Genomic DNA, 23002 nt, shown 5'->3' with positions numbered 1-23002 from the left:
TCAGTAAGAGCATTGAAGATGGGTCGTGGCTGGGTCTTCCAGCATGACAACGACCCGAAACACACAGCCAGGGCAACTAAGGAGTGGCTCCGTAAGAAGCATCTCAAGGTCCTGGAGTGGCCTAGCCATTCTCCAGACCTGAACCCAATAGAACATCTTTGGAGGGAGCTGAAAGTCCGTATTGCCCATCAACAGCCCCGAAACCTGAAGGATCTGGAGAAGGTCTGTATGGAGGAGTGGGCCAAAATCCCTGCTGCAGTGTGTGCAAACCTGGTCAAGAACTACAGGAAACGTATGACCCCTGTAATTGCAAACAAAGGTTTCTGTACCAAACATTAAGTTCTGCTTTTCTGATGTATCAAATACTTATGTCATGCAAAAAAATGCAAATTAATTACTTAAAAATCATACAATGTGACTTTCTGGATTTTTGTTTTAGATTCCGTCTCACACAGTTGAAGTGTACCTATGATAATTACAGACCTCTACATGTATTGTAAGTAGGAAAACCTGCAAAATCGGCAGTGTATCAAATACTTGTTCTCCCCACTGTACATTTGCAGGGCTTGGTGTGTCAGGTTTTAGGGTGTGTGTGTGTGTTCGGGCGGTTGGGGTTTTCAGGCAGCACAGAGTCCAAGACAAGTACCAGATTGAACCAGTCTGGGTCCCAATCCCCACCTCCAAATTTCCTTTCTCTCTCACACACACACAAACACATAAATCCACCCCAGTTCATGTCCATGTAGTCAGGTGATCAATGTCAACAACAACAAAAAAATGTAACACCAGAAAACCTGGATGGTAAAAAATGTCTACCATCCAGACGCTTCATCAGTCCTTACAACAACCGCAACACCTCCAAAGACACACTCCTCCCAAGGAAAAGCAGAGTGTGTGTGTGGGTGTGTTCATCCTCACACGCACACACACACGTCGTCCACTGGGCACGTGGAGGAGGCAATTCTCCCTCTGGGTGGCTAGACCAATCACAGGAGGAGACCGGGTCGCAGTTACCACGACTACCAGGGGTCCTCCAGATCACACTGAGATAGAGAGAACGAGAGAGAGAAATGTTTATGAGGCGCCATAGTGCATACAATATAAAACTGATGTTATTAACGTATTGATGTTGAGAAGCGGGTGTGCAAGTGGACCGGGGGCTGAGAATGTGAGGGGTTGGTATGTGGGTCAATCTGTGGGATGAGCCGATCTTGGACTCACCTGTTGGTGGCCTAATGAAAGACCGGCTGTGTCCCAATTCTTATACTAGGCTACAAGCCTATGTAATAGGCTTTTTTGTTGTCAAGAATTAAACATTTGTAGATGATGCTATAAATGCCATGGTGCCATGTAGCAGGAAATCACTGTGCACTATTCAGGACACGAAGAGCAATTTCAGACCCACAATGGAATGTTCACAGGAAAAAGTGATCATATACCATAACAGTCAGACACTGACCAAATCTGACAGTCAAGAGACAAACCAAATCAGATGGACAGATATTAGTATTATTATTAATTCAAATCACTTTTATTGATTCTTTTTCATTCACATATTGCTGTATGGAACAGATTCAGCCCACACACACACACACACACAATTGTGTCTTGTTGCATACAGTAAGTGCCACCATTCATCAGAGAGAAATACAACTCAGTCTTTAGAAATACAATGACACACACACATTTTTTACTTTGGTATTTTGAACTTTTTAGAACTTTGTATACTGTTCCAGAATTTTGAAGTAGTTACAGTACTGTAGTGGACACACACCTTAACAAATTCTACCAAACAAACACACACACACACACACACACACACACACACCTCAGCTGGCTGCTAAGACCCGTCTCTCTCTCTCGGACGGACAGAGACACACAGGCAGACGCAGAGAGACAGAGACAGGCAAACAGAGACACACAGACACACACAGTGAGTGTGTTGTGTGTGGGTACTGTGAGAACAGGTATAGGTGGTTTATGGGAACTTGTGTTTTTATATGGACAGTCCAGTCGGTCTTCTCTCTCTGTCAGGTAGAGGTCCAGACATGATCGGTCCATTGACTTAGACCACTCATCTTTATATCTACCCATTATGGCGTTTGTGAGAGCACGGATGGACTAGACGCTGTGAGAGCACGCATGGACTAGACTAGATTTGGGGGGGCGTCAACAACAACAACAGAGATCAGAGGTGAATTAGGAGGGGGTGGATCTGGTTGGCGAAGCTCAGCAGCTGGAGGATATAGTGGGACGAGGTCTGCCGCCAGAGGTTCAGGTTGGTCAGTGTCTACCGCTGGAGGTTCAGGTTGGTCGATGTCTACAGCCGGAGGTGGTTGTTGGTCGATGTTTGGAGAGGGCGTGTCTTTGCTTTTCTCTGTCTCCAGGGATGAGGGCGTCTCGATGACGACGGGTGAGGGAGGGGGAGAGGGGGGTGAGGGCCGGGGGGAGTCAGGGAGGTCGTCAGCGGTAAAAGAGGAGGATTCCTCTCCCATGTCAGCTGTATTCTCCCCAGGCAGACGGTAGACTGCCAGGGCTTCCTCCAGCACCGAGCGATACTGCCCCCGGTGGTGCAGGCGGAACTGACGCAGCGCCTCCAAGAGATTGGTCGCCGTACTGCTGCCTCCTCCCTCCTCACTCTCCTCCTCTCCTCCACCTCCAACACAGGCCTGGCCGGGGCAACACCACGCCACACACACACACACACACACACAAGCTAGTGTCAGACACACACCAGCGTCAAACACGCACACAGGCACACACACTGTCTCACACCATACTACCCCTACCCCTGTGGCCAGCTACCCGTAGTGACATTGTCTTTGTCCAGTGAGGGAGAGGAGAATACAACAATGCCTTCCCGTTCCCCACTACAACTCAACAAACCCCAAACACAACACAAACACAGACTAGGCAAAATAGTTCATGTTCAAAAGACGTCCAGGACTTTTGTGTGATAAAAGGTTGGGACACGGTAGGAAGGAACATCAGGGAGCAGTATTCATGTGATGTGAAACCAAGTCAATTTTGATCATGTTTGGTATTTTGACGGTCCTCGAAGCCCATTCACACGCCAGAAGAGTGGTGCTGTTGTGACTGGGCTGGAGTGGGGTCATTGTGGAAGTGGGAGGTCAGGGGTGAGCGGTCAAAGAAGAGTTACTCACCCCTTCCTCTTCTCTTTGTGGGTTCAGCCTGCTGTACACCGCCTCGATCACACTGCGCCTGACCACACACACACACACACACACACACACACACACACACACACACACACACAATTAGACATTCTTATTTGTGAACTTGTGTGAAGCTTTATTGAGAAGTTGGATCAATAAATCATGACAGTCTCTCATACTTTCATGAAGAAAGAAGGGGGAGACATGGACAATAAAGCAGTTGTCTTCAGTGTGTGTAGTATTTACTTGCAGGCCAGGCCTCCTCCAGGTGGAAGATTGGGGATGTTCTCAGAGGCGATGTTCCTCAGAACAGACACCAGGTCAGGAACCCCCTCCTCTCCACAGCTACCCAGCAAATCTAGGAGACAGACACAGGGTTAGACTGGAAACGCAACAGAATAAAAGACGGACAGTTGCCTCTGACCAGAATATTGGCCACCATGTCCACGTTGAAAGAGCCTCTGCTCGTCGACACCCAGCAGGTGGTCACTATTACACACCGCGGCGACAGCTTCTCGCTGCTATTAGCCTTTCGTCTGTCTAAGCTCTTAGAAAGGATGGGGGTGTATGTGCGTGTTCTCACCCTCTACACGTGTCTCCAGGTATTTGTCCAGGTCCTCCTCTCTCTTCAGGGCTTCCTCAGACACCTTGGGAGCTCCCGGTAAAGTCACCAACACCACACTCATGTTATCTCTGCTGCCCTGGAGAAACACACATACAGAGACCGGGGCTTAGAGTGTGGGTGAGTTAGTGTGGGTTAGATAGAGTGTGGGTTAGATAGAGTGTGTATGTACCTTGTGCAGACAGGTGTCCACCACGGCAGTGCAGACTCTTTCCAGGTCGTCAAACACTTGTAGCCGGGACCTGACGAACTCGCACAGCTCCTCGTTGGACATCACGTCCCAGATGCCGTCGCACGCCAGCACCACAAACTCATCCCCCTCCGCAGCACGCTCCAACACACACACCTGTGGGAGGAACACACACCTCAGCTGGAGAGATCACACACACCTCAAGTAGGACAAAGACCTCGAGTTTACTTCAAGCTGTGCACAGTAATAAAGGCATTTTAAATACACACACCTCTGGCTCTGGGCTGACCAGTTGTTCTGTGGGACCCTTCCCATCCACACACTTGTAGTCATAGTCCCCCAGGGCTCTGGACACGGCCAGGGAACCGTTGACCCTCTGGATCATCACTGACCCCCCTGCGTTCTGGATACGCTCCTTCTCTCTGGGGTTGCACGGCTTGTGGTCCTGCAGTGAGAAATAGAAAGCGTTTGAGATAAGAGGCTGCTGATCTACAACATGACCTTGCATTCTAAATAACTACTCATTACATGATCAGGGTCAGCAATCATGCGTCTTGCCAGGCTCAAACTGATCCCCTGCTGTCTCTCTCCATCACTCCCTCCCTCTCACTCACTCAGTATATTGTATAAGTATTCAGCTCCCTGAGTTCATACATGTTAGAAACACTGTGGGCAGCAATTACAGCTGTGGGTCTTCAAACTCTGTCAAGATGTTGGGGATCATGGCTAGACAGTAATTTGAGTCTTGCCATAGTATTTCAAGCAGATTTAAGTCAAAACTGTAACTTGGCCACTTAGGAATATTCACGGTCTTCTTGGTAAGCAACTTCATTGTAGATTTGGCCTTGTGTTGAAGGTTATTGTAATGCTGAAAGATGAATTCCTCTCCCAGTGTCTGGTGTAAAGCAGACTGAAGCAGGTTATGCTCTAGGAGTTTGCCGGTACTTAGCCCTATCCCAATTCTTTCTTTCTTCCTGAAAAACTCCCCAGTATTTACCGATGTCAAGCATACCAATACCATGATGCAGCCACCATCATGCTTGAAAATAAGGAGGCAGTTGCTTATTAATGTGTTGTGTTGGATTTGACCCAAACATAGGGCCTTGCATTTAGGCCAAAAAGTTTATTCCTTTGCCATGTTTAGTTGCATTATTACTTTAGTGCCTTGTTCCATACGGGGCGGCAGGTAGCCTAGTGGTTAGAGTGTAGGGGCGGCGGGTAGCCTAGTGGTTAGAGTGTAGGGGAGGCGGGTAGCCTAGTGGTTAGAGTGTAGGGGCGGCAGGTAGCCTAGTGGTTAGAGTGTAGGGGCGTAGCCTAGTGGTTAGGGTAGCCTAGTGGTTAGAGTGTAGGGGAGGCGGGTAGCCTAGTGGTTAGAGTGTAGGGGCGGCAGGTAGCCTAGTGGTTAGAGTGTAGGGGCGGCAGGTAGCCTAGTGGTTAGAGTGTAGGGGCGGCAGGTAGCCTAGTGGTTAGAGTGTAGGGGCGGCAGGTAGCCTAGTGGTTAGAGTGTAGGGGCGGCGGGTAGCCTAGTGGTTAGAGTGTAGGGGAGGCGGGTAGCCTAGTGGTTAGAGTGTATGGGGGCGGGAGGTAGAGGAGGCGGGCCTAGTGGTTAGAGTGTAGGGGCGGCAGGTAGCCTAGTGGTTAGAGTGTAGGGAGGCGGGTAGCCTAGTGGTTAGAGTGTAGGGGCGGCGGGTAGCCTAGTGGTTAGAGTGTAGGGGAGGCGGGTAGCCTAGTGGTTAGAGTGTAGGGGCGGAGGTAGCCTAGTGGTTAGAGTGTAGGGGCGGCAGGTAGCCTAGTGGTTAGAGTGTAGGGGAGGCGGGTAGCCTAGTGGTTAGAGTGTAGGGGCGGGAGGTAGCCTAGTGGTTAGAGTGTAGGGGAGGCGGGTAGCCTAGTGGTTAGAGTGTAGGGGCGGCAGGTAGCCTAGTGGTTGGTTAGAGTGGTTAGAGTGGGGCGGCAGGTAGCCTAGTGGTTAGAGTGTAGGGCGGCAGGTAGCCTAGTGGTTAGAGTGTAGGGGAGGCAGGTAGCCTAGTGGTTAGAGTGTAGGGGCGGCGGGTAGCCTAGTGGTTAGAGTGTAGGGGCGGCGGGTAGCCTAGTGGTTAGAGTGTAGGGGCGGCAGGTAGCCTAGTGGTTAGAGTGTAGGGGAGGCGGGTAGCCTAGTGGTTAGAGTGTAGGGGCGGCTGGTAGCCTAGTGGTTAGAGTGTAGGGAGGCGGGTAGCCTAGTGGTTAGAGTGTAGGGGCGGCAGGTAGCCTAGTGGTTAGAGTGTAGGGGCGGCAGGTAGCCTAGTGGTTAGAGTGTAGGGGCGGGAGGTAGCCTAGTGGTTAGAGTGTAGGGGCGGCAGGTAGCCTAGTGGTTAGAGTGTAGGGGAGGCGGGTAGCCTAGTGGTTAGAGTGTAGGGGCGGCGGGTAGCCTAGTGGTTAGAGTGTAGGGGAGGCGGGTAGCCTAGTGGTTAGAGTGTAGGGGCGGCAGGTAGCCTAGAGGTTAGAGTGTAGGGGAGGCGGGTAGCCTAGTGGTTAGAGTGTAGTGGTTAGGGGCGGCGGGTAGCCTAGTGGTTAGAGTGTAGGGGAGGCGGGTAGCCTAGTGGTTAGAGTGTAGGGGCGGCGGGTAGCCTAGTGGTTAGAGTGTAGGGGCGGCAGGTAGCCTAGTGGTTAGAGTGTAGGGGCGGCAGGTAGCCTAGTGGTTAGAGTGTAGGGGAGGCAGGCAGCCTAGTGGTTAGAGTGTAGGGGAGGCGGGTAGCCTAGTGGTTAGAGTGTATGGTCGGCAGGTAGCCTAGTGGTTAGAGTGTAGGGGAGGCGGGTAGCCTAGTGGTTAGAGTGTAGGGGCGGCAGGTAACCTAGTGGTTAGAGTGTAGGGGCGGCAGGTAGCCTAGTGGTTAGAGTGTAGGGGCGGCAGGTAGCCTAGTGGTTAGAGTGTAGGGGAGGCGGGTAGCCTAGTGGTTAGAGTGTAGGGGAGGCGGGTAGCCTAGTGGTTAGAGTGTATGGTCGGCAGGTAGCCTAGTGGTTAGAGTGTAGGGGAGGCGGGTAGCCTAGTGGTTAGAGTGTAGGGGCGGCAGGTAACCTAGTGGTTAGAGTGTAGGGGCGGCAGGTAGCCTAGTGGTTAGAGTGTAGGGGCGGCAGGTAGCCTAGTGGTTAGAGTGTAGGGGAGGCGGGCAGCCTAGTGGTTAGAGTGGTTAGAGGGATGGCGGGTAGCCTAGTGGTTAGAGTGTAGGGGAGGCAGGTAGCCTAGTGGTTAGAGTGTAGGGGCGGCAGGTAGCCTAGTGGTTAGAGTGTAGGGGCGGCAGGTAGCCTAGTGGTTAGAGTGTAGGGGCGGCAGGTAGCCTAGTGGTTAGAGTGTAGGGGAGGCGGGCAGCCTAGTGGTTAGAGTGTAGGGGGCGGGTAGCCTAGTGGTTAGAGTGTAGGGGCGGCAGGTAGCCTAGTGGTTAGAGTGTAGGGGCGGCAGGTAGCCTAGTGGTTATAGTGTAGGGGAGGCAGGGTAGCCTAGTGGTTAGAGTGTAGGGGTCGGCAGGTAGCCTAGTGGTTAGAGTGTAGGGGAGGCGGGTAGCCTAGTGGTTAGAGTGTAGGGGCGGCAGGTAAGCCTAGTGGTTAGAGTGTAGGGGCGGCAGGTAGCCTAGTGGTTAGAGTGTAGGGGCGGCAGGTAGCCTAGTGGTTAGAGTGTAGGGGAGGCGGGCAGCCTAGTGGTTAGAGTGTAGGGGAGGCGGGTAGCCTAGTGGTTAGAGTGTAGGGGCGGCAGGTAGCCTAGTGGTTAGAGTGTAGGGGCGGCAGGTAGCCTAGTGGTTAGAGTGTAGGGGCGGCAGGTAGCCTAGTGGTTAGAGTGTAGGGGCGGCAGGTAGCCTAGTGGTTAGAGCGTTGGGTCAGTAACCGAACGGTTGCTGGAACGAATACCAGAACAAGGAAGTTAACACATTGTTCCCGGAAAGCCCGTCATTGTAAATTAGAATTTGTTCTTAACTGACTTGCCTAGTTCAATTTTTTTTTAAAGTTAAGTACAAGATGCATGTTTTGGAATCTTTTCACTTGGTCATTAATGTGGAGTCACTACAATGTTAATTCATCCTCTCCCATCTCAGCCATTGAACTTTGTAGCCGTTTTAAAATCACCAATTGCCCCATGGTGACATCCCTGAGCAGTTTCATTCCTGTCCTAAAGCACAGTTCAGAAGGATGACTGTATCCGAGGTGTCTGGGTGGTTTAACACATAATCCTCAGCATCATTATAAACTAGACCATGCTTAAGGAGATATTCAATGTCAGATGTGTTATTGTGACCAATCACTGCCCTTTATGAGGCTTTTGAAAAGCTCCCTGGTCTTGTAGATGAACGTGTGTGTGAAATGCAATACTTGACTGAGAGACCTTACAGGTGTTTTATGTATGGGGGACAGAGTAAGGGTTAGTCATTAAATCATGTCAAACCCTATTATTTGCCAGAGTACACGTAAATTTTGTGATTTGGTCATTTGACTTATTTAGGTTTGCCTAAACAAAGGGGCTGAATACTTATGCAACAACTATTTTAGTTATTGAAATGTTTTATTCATCCCAACAAAAATTAAACAAATATACCACTTGGACAAGAGTATTTTGCGGGGGCCTCCCGGGTGGCGCAGTGGTTAAGGGCTGTGCCATCAGAGACTCTGGGTTCTCGCCCAGGCTCTGTCGTAACCGGCCGCGACCAAGAGGTCCGTGGGGCGACGCACAATTGGCCTAGCGTCGCCCGGGTTCGGGAGGGGTTGGCCAGTAGGGATGTCCTTGAGTCATCGCGCACCAGCGACTCCTGTGGCGGGCCAGGCGCAGTGCGCGCTAACCAATGTTGCCAGGTGCACAGTGTTTCTTCCGACACATTGGTGCGGCTGGCTTTTAAGAAGCAGTGTTGTGTATCGGAGGACGCATGACTTTCAACCTTCGTCTCTCCCGAGCCCGTACGGGAGTTGTAGCGATGAGACAAGATAGTAGCTACTAAAACAATTGGATACCACGAAATTGGGGAGAAAACGGGGTAAGAATTAATAATTTAATTTATTTTTTAAATAGTATTTTGTGCACATTGTCATCCCACTTTAACGCAATAAAATGTGAAAAAGTGCCTTGACGAATACTTCTGCAAGGCACTGCATATTGTACCAGTGTAGAGATGATAACCGTTAAAAGCAGTTAGCTGCCGAAAACACAGTTGACCAATTGGTCTATAGGCTAATTTGCATAATTTCGTGGAATGAAATTGTCCGGTGTGCATTTACAAAATAATGCATCTTATTTATCACACAAGCAACAATCACCTATTCTGCAAGCTCCTCCTCCAGCTGGTTGCAGCTTGAAGTGAAACATGTAATCGCATAAACCCAGTCGTCGCACAACAATTCTAAATGCAATTTGAGTGAAAACGATGTTGGCCACCAGCCTTGTGAGTTACTGGATTTTTTTTTCTCATTTTGTCTGTCATAGTTGAAGTGTACCTATGATGGAAATTACAGGCCTCTCATCTTTTTAAGTGGGAGAACTTGCACAATTGGTGGCTGACTAAATACTTTTTTGCCCCACTGTATCTCTTGTTCTACTGGTTTTCAATTCTCTTCCAGAAGTTAAAAGGCATATAGTCATTAACTACCCATCTTAATTGTTGCATCTTTAGATCTCACCTCTTTCTACATTTCTAACAGATTTCAATCTCAGTCACATGAACTGCTCACATCAGGTGCACTTTTGAGAACAGTCTTTTCCAGCCAATTGCTTTTGGCCAAATGTTTGAAAATATTTTTTGCATTGACTGCTTCATTGCAGTAATTGTATGTTCAATACTACAGTGGCTTTGCTAAGTATCCACACCCCTTGACTTTTTCCACGTTGTTGTATTAAGTTGAGATTTGTCGTCACTGGTCTACACAAAATACCCTATAACGTCAAAGTGGAATTTTTTATTTCTTTTTACAAATTAATAAAAAATGAAAAGCTGAAAAGTCTTGAGTCAATAAGTATTCAACCTCTTATGGCAAGCCCAAATAAGTTCAGGAGTAAAAATGTGCTCAACTAGTCATATAATAAGTTGCATGACTCACTGGGTGTTTAATAATTTCTTTAAGAGTCTATGACATTGGGGAGAAGCTGACATATGGAATTGTTTTAAGATGGTCACACTGGATCATTTTTGCTATTTGATTTTGAATTTTAGGACCCCTTTATATATATTTTTTTATACCTAAGAAACTTGTATAAAATATTGATTTTGGACCATAGAAACTCAACACAATTAATAAATAGCAAAAAGGACAATCAAAAAATAAATCATAAACTAGGTTTAAGCTAGAAGGTAACCGATACCGGTAAAAAAAAATATATATATATATATTATCCCAAGTTTTTAAAATATTTTTTTTAATATCTCCTAGATTTAGGACAGACGAGAGTCTGTCCTAAATCTAGGATAAAAAAAATGAAAAAAACATGGGAAATGTAAATACATATACATTTTGTTAACACATATTTAACTTTTTATTTTTTTATTACCGGTATCGGTTACCTTCAGACGAGTCACGACACTTGTGGGGGTGGTGGAGCAAAACGGAGAACACAATCGTGTTTGTGAGAGGCTCCCCCTTAGGACGCTACAAACAATTTCGTTACAAGAGTGATTTTCAGATGTGGCAGAGCTAGAGCGGTGTTTGTCACACCATGAGACCTTTCACCGCAGATGCGGAAGTGCGACACTGGCAGATGAGGTGGGTAGAGATACATTCAATGCAAAAAAAAAAACTCATCTCTAGCTTAACTTCTTGGTGACAGGGGGCAGTATGGAGTAGCTTGGATGAATAAGATTCCCAGAGTAAACTGCCTACTACTCTGTCCCAGATGCTAATATATGCATATTATTAGTAGTATTGGATAGAAAACACTGAAGTTTCTAAAACTGTTTGAATGATGTCTGTGAGTATAACAGAACTCATATGGCAGGCGAAAACCTGAGAAAAATCTAACCAGGACGTGGGAAATCTGCGGCTTGTCGTTTTTTAAAACTCAGCCCCTATTGTAGATACAGTGGGAAATTGGTTATGTTGCACTTCCTAAGGCTTCCACTAGATGTCAACTGTCTTTGGAAACTTTGTTTGAGGATTCTACTGTGAAGTGGGACCGAATGAGAGAGGAATGAGCCAGGTGTCTGGCAGATTGCCACAGGCTCTGAGGCGCGGTCACGAGAGAGTTAGCTCTCGTTCCATTGCTTTTCTACAGACATAGGAATTCTCCGGTTGGAACATTATTGAAGATTTATGATAAAAACATCCTAAAGATTGATTCTATACTTAGTTTGAAAAGTTTCTACAGGCTGTAACGGAACTTTTTGAACTTTTCGTCCGACGTTCGGCTGGACCTGAACGCGCTTTGGATTTGTTTACCAAACGCCCTAACAAAAGAAGATATTTGGACATAAATGGACATTATCGAACAAAACAAACATTTATTATGGAACTGCGATTCCTGGGAATGCATTCTGATGAAGATCAAAGGTAAGTGAATATTTATAGTGCTATTTCTGACTAATGTCGACCACCCAATATGGCGGATATCTTTTTGGCGGCTTTGTTGTCTGAGCGCTGTACTCAGATTATTGCATGGTTTGCTTTTTCCGTAAAGTTATTTTGAAATGTGACACAGCGGTTGCATTAAGGAGAAGTATCTAATTCCATGTATAACAGTTGTATTTTCATCAACACTTATAATGAGTATTTCTGTAAATAGATGTGGCTCTCTGCACAATCACTGTATGTTTTAGAACTACGAACGTAACGTGCCAATGTAAAATGAGATTTGATATAAATATGCATTTTAATCGAACAAAACGTACATGTATTGTGTAACATGAAGTCCTATGAGTGTCATCTGATGAAGATCAAAGTTTAGTGATTCATTTACCTCTGTGCTTTTTGTGACTCTCTCTCTCTTTGGCTGGAAAAATGGCTGTGTTTTTCTGTGAGTTGGTGGTGACCTAACAATCGTTTGTGGTGCTTTCGCTGTAAAGCATTTTTTAAATCAGACACTGTGGCTGGATTAACGAGAACTTTATCTTTAAAATGGTGTAAAATACTTGTATGCTTGAGGAATTGTAAATATGAGATTTTTGTTGTTTTGAATTTGGCGCCCTGCACTTTCACTGGCTGTTGGCGAGGTGGGACGCTACCATCCCACATATCCCAGAGGGGTTAAACTAACTGATTTTGATAGATTTTTTGGTCATGTAACTTAGATGAACTCACTGGTGCGTCAATCGACTCTAGGGGGTTAATAATAGTGTTTAACACGACTGCATCATCTCTGTACCTATCACACACATTTATCTGTTCAAATCAAATCAAATCAAAATCAAATTTTATTTGTCACATACACATGGTTAGCAGATGTTAATGCGAGTGTAGCGAAATGCTTGTGCTTCTAGTTCCGACAATGCAGTAATAACGAACAAGTAATCTAACTAACAATTCCAAAAAAACTACTGTCTTATAACACAGTGTAAGGGGATAAAGAATATGTACATAAGGATATATGAATGAGTGATGGTACAGAGCAGCATAGGCAAGATACAGTAGATGATATCGAGTACAGTATATACATATGAGATAAGTATGTAAACCAAGTGGCATAGTTAAAGTGGCTAGTGATACATGTATTACATAAGGATGCAGTCGATGATATAGAGTACAGTATCTACATATGCATATGAGATGAATAATGTAGGGTAAGTAACATTATATAAGGTAGCATTGTTTAAAGTGGCTAGTGATATATTTACATCATTTCCCATCAATTCCCATGATTAAAGTGGCTGGAGTAGAGTCAGTGTCATTGACAGTGTGTTGGCAGTAGCCACTCAATGTTAGTGGTGGCTGTTTAACAGTCTGATGGCCTTGAGATAGCTGTTTTTCAGTCTCTCGGTCCCAGCTTTGATGCACCTGTACTGACCTCGCCTTCTGGATGACAGCGGGGTGAACAGGCAGTGGCTCGGGTGGTTGATGTCCTTGATGATCTTTATGGCCTTCCTGTAGCATCGGGTGGTGTAGGTGTCCTGGAGGGCAGGTAGTTTGCCCCCGGTGATGCGTTGTGCAGACCTCACTACCCTCTGGAGAGCCTTACGGTTGAGGGCGGTGCAGTTGCCATACCAGGCTGTGATACAGCCCGCCAGGATGCTCTCGATTGTGCATCTGTAGAAGTTTGTGAGTGCTTTTGGTGACAAGCCGAATTTCTTCAGCCTCCTGAGGTTGAAGAGGCGCTGCTGCGCCTTCCTCACGATGCTGTCTGTGTGAGTGGACCAATTCAGTTTGTCTGTGATGTGTATGCCGAGGAATTTAAAACTTGCTACCCTCTCCACTACTGTTCCATCGATGTGGATGGGGGTGTTCCCTCTGCTGTTTCCTGAAGTCCACAATCATCTCCTTAGTTTTGTTGACGTTGAGTGTGAGGTTATTTTCCTGACACCACACTCCGAGGGCCCTCACCTCCTCCCTGTAGGCCGTCTCGTCGTTGTTGGTAATCAAGCCTACCACTGTTGTGTCGTCCGCAAACTTGATGATTGAGTTGGAGGCGTGCATGGCCACGCAGTCGTGGGTGAACAGGGAGTACAGGAGAGGGCTCAGAACGCACCCTTGTGGGGCCCCAGTGTTGAGGATCAGCGGGGAGGAGATGTTGTTGCCTACCCTCACCACCTGGGGGCGGCCCGTCAGGAAGTCCAGTACCCAGTTGCACAGGGCGGGGTCGAGACCCAGGGTCTCGAGCTTGATGACGAGCTTGGAGGGTACTATGGTGTTGAATGCCGAGCTGTAGTCGATGAACAGCATTCTCACATAGGTATTCCTCTTGTCCAGATGGGTTAGGGCAGTGTGCAGTGTGGTTGAGATTGCATCGTCTGTGGACCTATTTGGGCGGTAAGCAAATTGGAGTGGGTCAAGGGTGTCAGGTAGGGTGGAGGTGATGTGGTCCTTGACTAGTCTCTCAAAGCACTTCATGATGACGGATGTGAGTGCTACGGGGCGGTAGTCGTTTAGCTCAGTTACCTTAGCTTTCTTGGGAACAGGAACAATGGTGGCCCTCTTGAAGCATGTGGGAACAGCAGACTGGTATAGGGATTGATTGAATATGTCCGTAAACACACCGGCCAGCTGGTCTGCGCATGCTCTGAGGGCGCGGCTGGGGATGCCGTCTGGGCCTGCAGCCTTGCGAGGGTTAACACGTTTAAATGTCTTACTCACTTCGGCTGCAGTGAAGGAGAGACCGCATGTTTCCGTTGCAGGCCGTGTCAGTGGCACTGTATTGTCCTCAAAGCGGGCAAAAAGTTATTTAGTCTGCCTGGGAGCAAGACATCCTGGTCCGTGACTGGGCTGGGTTTCTTCCTGTAGTCCGTGATTGACTGTAGACCCTGCCACATGCCTCTTGTGTCTGAGCCGTTGAATTGAGATTCTACTTTGTCTCTGTACTGGCGCTTAGCTTGTTTGATAGCCTTGCGGAGGGAATAGCTGCACTGTTTGTATTCAGTCATGTTACCAGACACCTTGCCCTGATTAAAAGCAGTGGTTCGTGCCTTCAGTTTCACACGAATGCTGCCATCAATCCACGGTTTCTGGTTAGGGAATGTTTTAATCGTTGCTATGGGAACGACATCTTCAACGCACGTTCTAATGAACTCGCACACCGTATCAGCGTATTCGTCAATGTTGTTGTCTGACGCAATACGAAACATCTCCCAGTCCACGTGATGGAAGCAGTCTTGGAGTGTGGAGTCAGCTTGGTCGGACCAGCGTTGGACAGACCTCAGCGTGGGAGCTTCTTGTTTTAGTTTCTGTCTGTAGGCAGGGATCAACAAAATGGAGTCGTGGTCAGCTTTTCCGAAAGGGGGCGGGGCAGGGCCTTATATGCGTCGCGGAAGTTAGAGTAACAATGATCCAGGGTCTTTCCACCCCTGGTTGCGCAAAATGGATATGCTGATAAAATTTAGGGAGTCTTGTTTTCAGATTAGCCTTGTTAAAATCCCCAGCTACAATGAATGCAGCCTCCGGATAAATCGTTTCCAGTTTGCAGAGAGTTAAATAAAGTTCGTTCAGAGCCATCGATGTGTCTGCTTGGGGGGATATATACGGCTGTGATTATAATCGAAGAGAATTCTCTTGGTAGATAATGCGGTCTACATTTGATTGTGAGGAATTCTAAATCAGGTGAACAGAAGGATTTGAGTTCCTGTATGTTTCTTTCATCACACCATGTCACGTTGGCCATAAGGAATACGCCCCCGCCCGTCTTCTTACCAGAAAGATGTTTGTTTCTGTCGGCGCGATGTGTGGAGAAACCCGCTGGCTGCACCGCTTCGGATTGCGTCTCTCCAGTTAGCCATGTTTCCGTGAAGCAGAGAACGTTACAGTCTCTGATGTCCCTCTGGAATGCTACCCTTGCTCGGATTTCATCAACCTTGTTGTCAAGAGACTGGACATTGGCAAGAAGAATGCTAGGGAGTGGTGCACGATGTGCCCGTCTCCGGAGTCTGACCAGAAGACCGCTTCGTTTCCCTCTTTTTCTGAGTCGTTTTTTTTTTTGGTCGCTGCATGTGATCCACTCGGTTACACTGGTTGTAAGGCAGAACACAGGATCCGCATCGCGAAAAACATATTCTTGGTCGTACTGATGGTGAGTTGACGCTGATCTTATATTCAGTAGTTCTTCTCGGCTGTATGTAATGAAACCTAAGATGACCTGGGGTACTAGTGTAAGAAATAACACGTAAAAAAACAAAAAACTGCATAGTTTCCTAGGAACGCGAAGCGAGGCGGCCATCTCTGTCGGCGCCGGAAGATGTATCTGTTGAGGTCCCTCTGTCGAGCAGTGAATTTCAAACAAATACCAGGGAGGTTTTCCAATGCCTCGCAAAGGGCACCTATTGCTAGATCAGCAGACACAGAATATTCCTCTGAGCATGGTGAAGTTATTAATTACACTTTGGATGGTGTATCAATACACCCAGTCGTAGAATAATACAGGGGACCTTCTAAAGGAGTTGTCAGAAAGGAAGGAAAACCACTCAAGGATTTCACCATGAGGCCAATGGTGATCATGGTAAAGAGAAAACTGAGGAAGGATCAACAACATTGTAGTCAGTCCACAATACTAACCTAATTAGCAGAGTGAAAAGAAGGAAGCCTGTACATAATACAAACATTTCAAACATCCATCCTGTTTGCAACAAGGCACGAAAGTAACATGCTGACCACACCGCTTGCTTCGCATACTCTGCTAAATAAATGTACACATACATGTTATTCAATCATTGCACCCACACTGCTCACGCGTGTCTGTGTAGTCAAGCGTTAAAATAGAACTTGGTTCTATTTGTGACGCTTGACGCACTGCAATTCCCACCTATCCCAGCTCATTGGTTTTTAGGAGAGTATTCCCACAGGGGTGATTGAAAGATGAACTGAGGGCCATACTCCAGTCCAGTTGGTGGTGGTAATGTACCTTAAAGTTGGTTGCCAACCGCCATATAAACTCCAAAGAAGAATGCTGGAGGAGAGGTTACTAGAAAAACTTGGTTTACCCTTTTATCAGAGAAGAGGACTTTGTGTACTTCAAGTTAAAATAACAACCCAATGTTTACTTGTAATTGTTAAGGACTAGGCAGTTTTTCAGGATAAACAAGAAATGTAAGAGAGCTAAGCACGGGCAAAAACAGAGGAAAACCTGGTCTGCTTTCCACCAGACACTGGGGGATGAATTCACCTTTTTGCACGACAATAACCTAAAAACACAAGACCAAATATACACCGGAGTTGCTTACCAAGAAGACCGTGAAAGTTCCTGAGTGGCCGAGTTACAGTTAGAATTTCAAGCTGATTCAAATCACATGGCAAGTCTTAAATGGTTGTCTAGCAATGATCAACAACCAACTTGACAGAGCTTTTAGAAATAAAAAATAAATAAATGGTGCAAATGTTGCACAATCCCAGGTGTGTAAAGCTCTTAGAGACTTACCCACCACCAAAGGCGCATCTACAAAAGTATTGACTCAGGGGTGTGAATATTTAAGTAAATTAGATCATTTCTGTATTTCAGTTTTTTTTTAATTGCAAAAAATTCAAACATGTTTTCACTTTGTCATTATGGGGTATTGTGTGGTTTCATTCAAGCTGTGACATTTGGAATAAGAAAGGAGAATGAATACTTTCTGAAGGCACTGTGAGACGATAGGCTTGTCACGTTACAATTAAACTCTTCAAAAAAAAGTCCAATGCAGCCGTTTTTACCTCAATATCAAAATCATACCTTAAGGTTCTATCTGCAAAAGATGATCCAGAGATATTTGTCTTTAAAGTTGAGAACCCCCATTTGTTTGAATGAAGTCAGCCATTTTGATCTTGTATTCTTTTGAACTTAACATGAATTGGGATATTTAGAATACTATATTATAGGTAGAGAACATTGAAAGTAATTTTAGGGCCTAACGCCCACCGCCACAGGTGGGTAAGATGTCTATTTCCCCATCCACGTTGGCGGGTGGTCAGGGCTCTACAGTACGATTATTTCACTCACATTTCTGAATAAAAATAGTAAAGTATGAACCCATTTAAAGTAAAATAAATGCTGCACTAGCTTTTTAAAAATGATTTCTGCTGTTTAGCATCATAGTTAGTAAATTAATCCCACTAGGTCAAAGAACTACGATTTATGCATAAATGCCTGGCTGGGGGCTGTGTGCATGTGAAGGTGGGTGAATTATATATTTTTTTTAAAGCGCTATGAACAGGTATAAAAGTTGGTCTAATTTACTTGAAACTAAAGTCTACTGAAGTGAGGCTTAGTCCTTCCTTGGCTATTTAAACAAAAAATAGATGTTTCACAAGCTGGGTTGTCTTTCTACATTTGAGTTTCAACTGCTAAGGAAGAGAAGCAATGCGGATGCTAGTCAGATTCTCAATTCCACAGGCACAAACATGACGAGTTGCGCAACCTCGGTAACCTCCCACACTTAAAGGGGCAGGTGAACATGTTTGTCTAATCTGTGATATTTTGGTTAAAAGACTCGACACAAACCGGTGCGCCTGGCACCTACTACCATACCCCATTCAAAGGCACTTAAATCTTTTGTTTCACCCATTCACCCTCAATAGCACACATACACAATCCATGTCTCAATTGTCTCAAGGCTGAAAAATCCTTCTTTAACCAGTCTCCTCCACTTCATATAGACTGACTGACATCAATAAAGGATCAAAGCTTGCATCCCTAATCTAGTGTAATATATTGTACCTGTGTAGAGAATCCAACTCGTCCATCTCGGCTCAGCACGGCCCGGGAGTCGCCACAGTTTATGAAGTAGAGGTGGAAAGGGCTTAGCAGCACACCCACCGCCGTGGAGCCGCTGCGGTCCAGCCCTTGTCGCAGGTCCGTGAAGCTGCGCATGTATTCGTCGATCTTCAGGAAGCCCGCGCGGATCCCATCCTTTACACCCTCCACTGAGCCCGTCCCCGGGGTGAACTCCGCCCCCCCTGATAGGATGTGCTCCAGTAGGTGGGCGGAGCAGTAATTGGCAACGCGGGAGCCGGCATGCCCGTCGTAGACAGCGAAGAAGGACCAGTCGGTGAGGCCGTGGGGCAGGCCCACCATGGCAGTGTGGGCATCCTCCATCTCCACCCGCCAGCCCTGCATAGAGCTCAGGCCGTAATGCAGCCCATTGCCCTCACCATGGGCCGTATGCTTCTCTGTCTTAGGCTTGTCCAGGAACGCCCCCATACCTACAAACTGCTGACAGGAGAGAAAACATACATAAAGCTATGTTATCAACGCAGTCATACTTCAATAGGCCAATGGTGGCTAGGGTGCCACTGAAATGTTTTTCAGCTGGTCATGTTAGTTTTTGGTTCCCTATTTTATTATTAACATCACGATTTGGGTAGGCAACAATGGGTATGCAGACAAGGTATTCAAAAAGTTTGGTCTGAAGTCTTGGTTGAATCTTTGTAATACGCAACTCGGTTATCATGCGCTGATTGAAAAACAATTTCTAATTGCTTTCCCAAAAACCGACTGCAAAGTAGGCCCTCCCTGGCAGAATGATATCATGATAATTTGTATCAAATCACAGGGCATTCTGCCATTACATGTAGCCTACATCGTACAAAAATACATCTAGCCTAACAACATTCTCCTGGAAGGTGCACAATTGAATAAAAGGGCAACTACACCCCCCCCAAAGATGTGTTTGATTGTTTTGAGACCTCAAAACATATCAGAAGACCGCTCTTAAGTCTACAGCAATGCATAAACCATAACATTTTGTATTTTTACATGCATTTATTTTTTTTAAACAAAAGTGTGATTAAATAGTGAAAACCTGAACTACAAGCAAAGGAAGAAGAGAACAGGCTCTGGAGCGGCATGTGGACACGCTGTGCAAGAACTCCGGTACACAGCAGGCAAGACACGTAGCTAGCTAGCACACTTGTAGACTGTGCACTTTGCCCCCCGCCTGCCGGGCACTGTTTTCCCGCAGTTCTGTTAACGACGGCCAGGGTAGGTGTTCGGCAGGCATTAGCGAACACTGGGTGCTAGCAGGAATGCCCACACGCCTTGAACACCCCGAACTGTGGGTCTAAATTACACACTACTGGGCTTGCATGATCTGCTTGAGAAAGATGCAACTGAGGACTGCAATTTGGAGCATTCCTGCTTGTGGACATTCCTGCATCTGCAGGAACCCCTCTTTATACATCTATTGGTCAATTTGTATGCTAGAACTCCTGTACAGGTGGGAGGTGGGGGCACTCTAGTACAGTAGGTGGTGGCAACGCATCAGAAAGTTGGAAGCCAACTGCCGATAAACCCAACAGAAAAAGATGTGGGGCTAGCTAGACAACACTGGAGTTGCTTACCAAGAAAACAGTGAATGTTTCCGAGTGGCCGAGTTACAGTTCAGACTTACATCTACTAGAAATTCTATAACAATACCTGAAAATGGTTGTTTAGCAATGATCAACAAGCAATTTGACAGAGCTTGAAGAATTTTGAAAATATTTTTTTAGGTGGAAAGCTCTTACCCAGAAAGACTCACAGCTGTAATCACTGCCAAAGATGTTTCTACAAAGTATTGACTCAGGGGTGTGCATACTTATGTAAATTAGATTTAAGTATTTTATTTAAAAAATAAACAAAATACAAGTTTTCACTTTGTCATTATTGGGTATTGTGTATAGAGGGGTGAGAGAAAAAAATCTATTTAATCCATTTTAAATTCAGGCTGTAACAACATGTGTGGGGTATTAACACTTTCTGAAGGCACTGTATTGAATTAATTTGATTAAATCTCATTTTTGTTTTAGCACAAAATTCCAAATGCCTGTATCACAAGAAAAAAAAAGTGTTTTTCATGGAGCATTTATGTATTTTTTGACTCGTCTCATTCGTTCGTCCTGTGCTGTGTGTACCTTCCCATTCTCACACACGCCAAGCCACTTCCCCTGCCACTCATAAGAGATAAAAGATCACTTCTTCTTCTCTGAAAAGCCGTTTCATCTCGGTATTTGCATTTGAGGTTTGGTCCATCGGAATAGGTCATGTAGACAATGAAACAAAGATATTATTTTACTGTAATAGGATGAGAATGTTAGCGCAGAGCAGACCCTACTAACACTGGAGTATCCATGAACGTTGATTCTGGGAAAAGTATTCTACGATTGTTGAGCGCGGCAGTGCAGTGCCACGTATCGCCAGCAGGATTATAGCCATAGACTTATTTTCTGGCTTTCTAGTTTGTGTTTTATACATTTGCAATGAATATAAAAATATGCATTTATTGATTTCAACATCTAAGCAAAGTGGACAGGCTAGCATGCTGTTCAAATTTCAAAAAGCTGGAGTCGGACAGGAGGGTGTGTTCATAACAGTTCATCTGTTTTGCCTTGTCAACTTGGATCTATTTGTAAGTTAACTCGACTTGAAATAAAGATTAGTTGGCTACTCACTAGAACATAGGCTTGTGCTGGAGATTGTTTCTGAGATATTCGTTGATTTCCGAAATGCCTGCTATAAGAAGTTGGTCATTATTATTGAATTACGCATGGTTCTGGCTAAAGTTGTAACAAAAAGGACATTTTCAGAGAGACTTGAAAGCCAGATCAGTGATTACAAAAAAAACAGGTAAACGCATTTTGATACAATTATTAGTGGGTCTTATGGTTGTGGAAGGCCTATATGTAGCCTAGGTATAATTACACAGCCCTGAATTCATTAGATTGCTGACTGCTTGAAAATGCAGTCTATTGACCTTTAAAAACTGTGCAATAAAGCTTATAGACAAAAATAAAACTGAGATATTAAGTTTGAAAAAAAAAGAAAAAGATTTATATGCCATATCGACCAGCCCTAAATCGTGAGCACACAGACACACATGGCACGACAGGCATGTGCCCAAAAAAAGGTTGGCAGGCACAAAGAATGACTCCCCAGCTGGCCTCGGAAGAATGAGAGTGTGTGTGTGCGTGCGGGTGGGTGAGAGCCAGTGGGGAGTACACAAGTCATGATGCTCTGTAAAAACACAGTCTATTAATAGTGTGTGGTTTGGGTTTCAAGCTCAAGGTGGGAAAGACACTCCATTCATACCTCTACTAGCCCCCTATCACTCCTTCTACTAGCCCCCTATCACTCCTTCTACTAGCCCCCTATCACTCCTTCTACTAGCCCCCTATCACTCCTTCTACTAGCCCCCTATCACTCCTTCTACTAGCCCCCATCACTCCTTCTACTAGCCCCCATCACACTTCTCTGAGACCCCTACACCTCCTACTCCTTCTACTAGCCCCCATCACTCCTTCTACTAGCCCCCATCACTCCTTCTACGAGACCCCGACCCCTCCTACTCCTTCTACTAGCCCCCATCACTCCTTCTACTAGCCCCCATCACTCCTTCTACTAGCCCCCATCCCCCATCATCACTCCTTCTACTAGCCCCCATCACTCCTTCTACTAGCCCCCATCACTCCTTCTACTAGCCCCCATCACTCCTTCTACTAGCCCCCATCACTCCTTAGCCCCCATCAGCCCCCATCACTCCTTCTACGAGCCCCCATCACTCCTTCTACGAGCCCCCATCACTCCTTCTACGAGCCCCCGACCCCTCCTTCTACGAGCCCCCGACCCCTCCTTCTACGAGCCCCCGACCCCTCCTTCTACTAGCCCCCGACCCCTCCTCCTACTAGCCCCCGACCCCTCCTACTAGCCCCCGACCCCTCCTACTAGCCCCGACCCCTCCTACTAGCCCCGACCCCTCCTACTAGCCCCCGACCCCTCCTACTAGCCCCCCCTCCTACTAGCCCCCGACCCCTCCTACCCCTCCTGGCGACCCCTCCTATTCCCCATCACTCCCCCAACTATCCCCGTCCCTCTACGAGCCCCCATCACTCCTTCTAAGACTAGGCTACCCCTTCGTCCCTATACTCAGAGTCGATATCCACGTAATAAAGAATTCACCAACTAAGCCCACAAATTGGACAAAACAAACATTATTTCCAATTGAGCCCCATTTAAAAAGGAGCCAACTTAGACGTACAATTTTTGCTATACAGAATCAACAAAACATGCCGAAAAGCTGCTGTGTTGTTCAATGAACTGTGCCAGTTAAAAGTTGACACACCTACTCATTCAAGTTTTTTTGTTTGTTTAATTATTCATGGTTATTATTTCAAAGTTTTGATGTCTGCACTATTATTCTACAATGAATAGTAAAAATAAAGAAAAACCCTTGAATGAGTAGGCATGTCCAAACCTTGGACTGGTACTGTACATGTAGCCAGGTCAAAAATCCTGACTTCTGTTTCACAATGCTCCCAGGTAAGGAAATAGAGCCTGTGAGAAGAGCCCTGTGGCTTCAGGCTGTTAGACACCGTGTTCCCACTTTCCCATGCCTAAGTAGGCTACACGTAGCTCTATGTGTGTGGAAAACATTCTCACATGCAAGACATTTAACTTGTTTAGTACAGTCCGTTTGTAACTCCACTCACTAC

At 46.2% G+C, this 23002-nt stretch overlaps 1 protein-coding gene across 6 annotated transcripts in view; it reads right to left on the bottom strand.

The window, feature by feature from the left end:
• Positions 1-464: 464 nt before the first annotated feature.
• The window catches only part of LOC112224298 (protein phosphatase 1B), a 31429-nt gene continuing 8891 nt past the window's right edge, over positions 465-23002 (bottom strand). For 2 of the 6 annotated variants that reach the window (XM_024387785.2, XM_024387787.2), the window contains exons 2-8: positions 18255-18749; positions 4260-4433; positions 3971-4144; positions 3760-3877; positions 3423-3534; positions 3165-3222; positions 1510-2669 (exon numbers count right to left, since the gene is read on the bottom strand). In XM_024387785.2, coding sequence (XP_024243553.2) covers positions 2148-2669; positions 3165-3222; positions 3423-3534; positions 3760-3877; positions 3971-4144; positions 4260-4433; positions 18255-18737 — 1641 coding nt within the window. In that variant the 5' untranslated portion in view covers positions 18738-18749 and the 3' untranslated portion in view covers positions 1510-2147. Of the gene's footprint in view, positions 1044-1509; positions 2670-3008; positions 3223-3422; positions 3535-3759; positions 3878-3970; positions 4145-4259; positions 4434-18254; positions 18750-23002 lie in introns of those variants that run through there. The other 4 variants (XM_024387786.2, XM_042305993.1, XM_024387788.2 and 1 more) reach the window with 3 other exon arrangements.

The sequence above is a fragment of the Oncorhynchus tshawytscha genome, linkage group LG25 (genome assembly GCF_018296145.1).
Source record: "Oncorhynchus tshawytscha isolate Ot180627B linkage group LG25, Otsh_v2.0, whole genome shotgun sequence".
In the NCBI taxonomy this organism is placed as follows: Eukaryota; Metazoa; Chordata; class Actinopteri; order Salmoniformes; family Salmonidae; genus Oncorhynchus; species Oncorhynchus tshawytscha.
The sequence above is the reverse complement of the archived record's forward strand: the minus strand, read 5'-3'. Positions and strand labels throughout refer to the sequence as shown.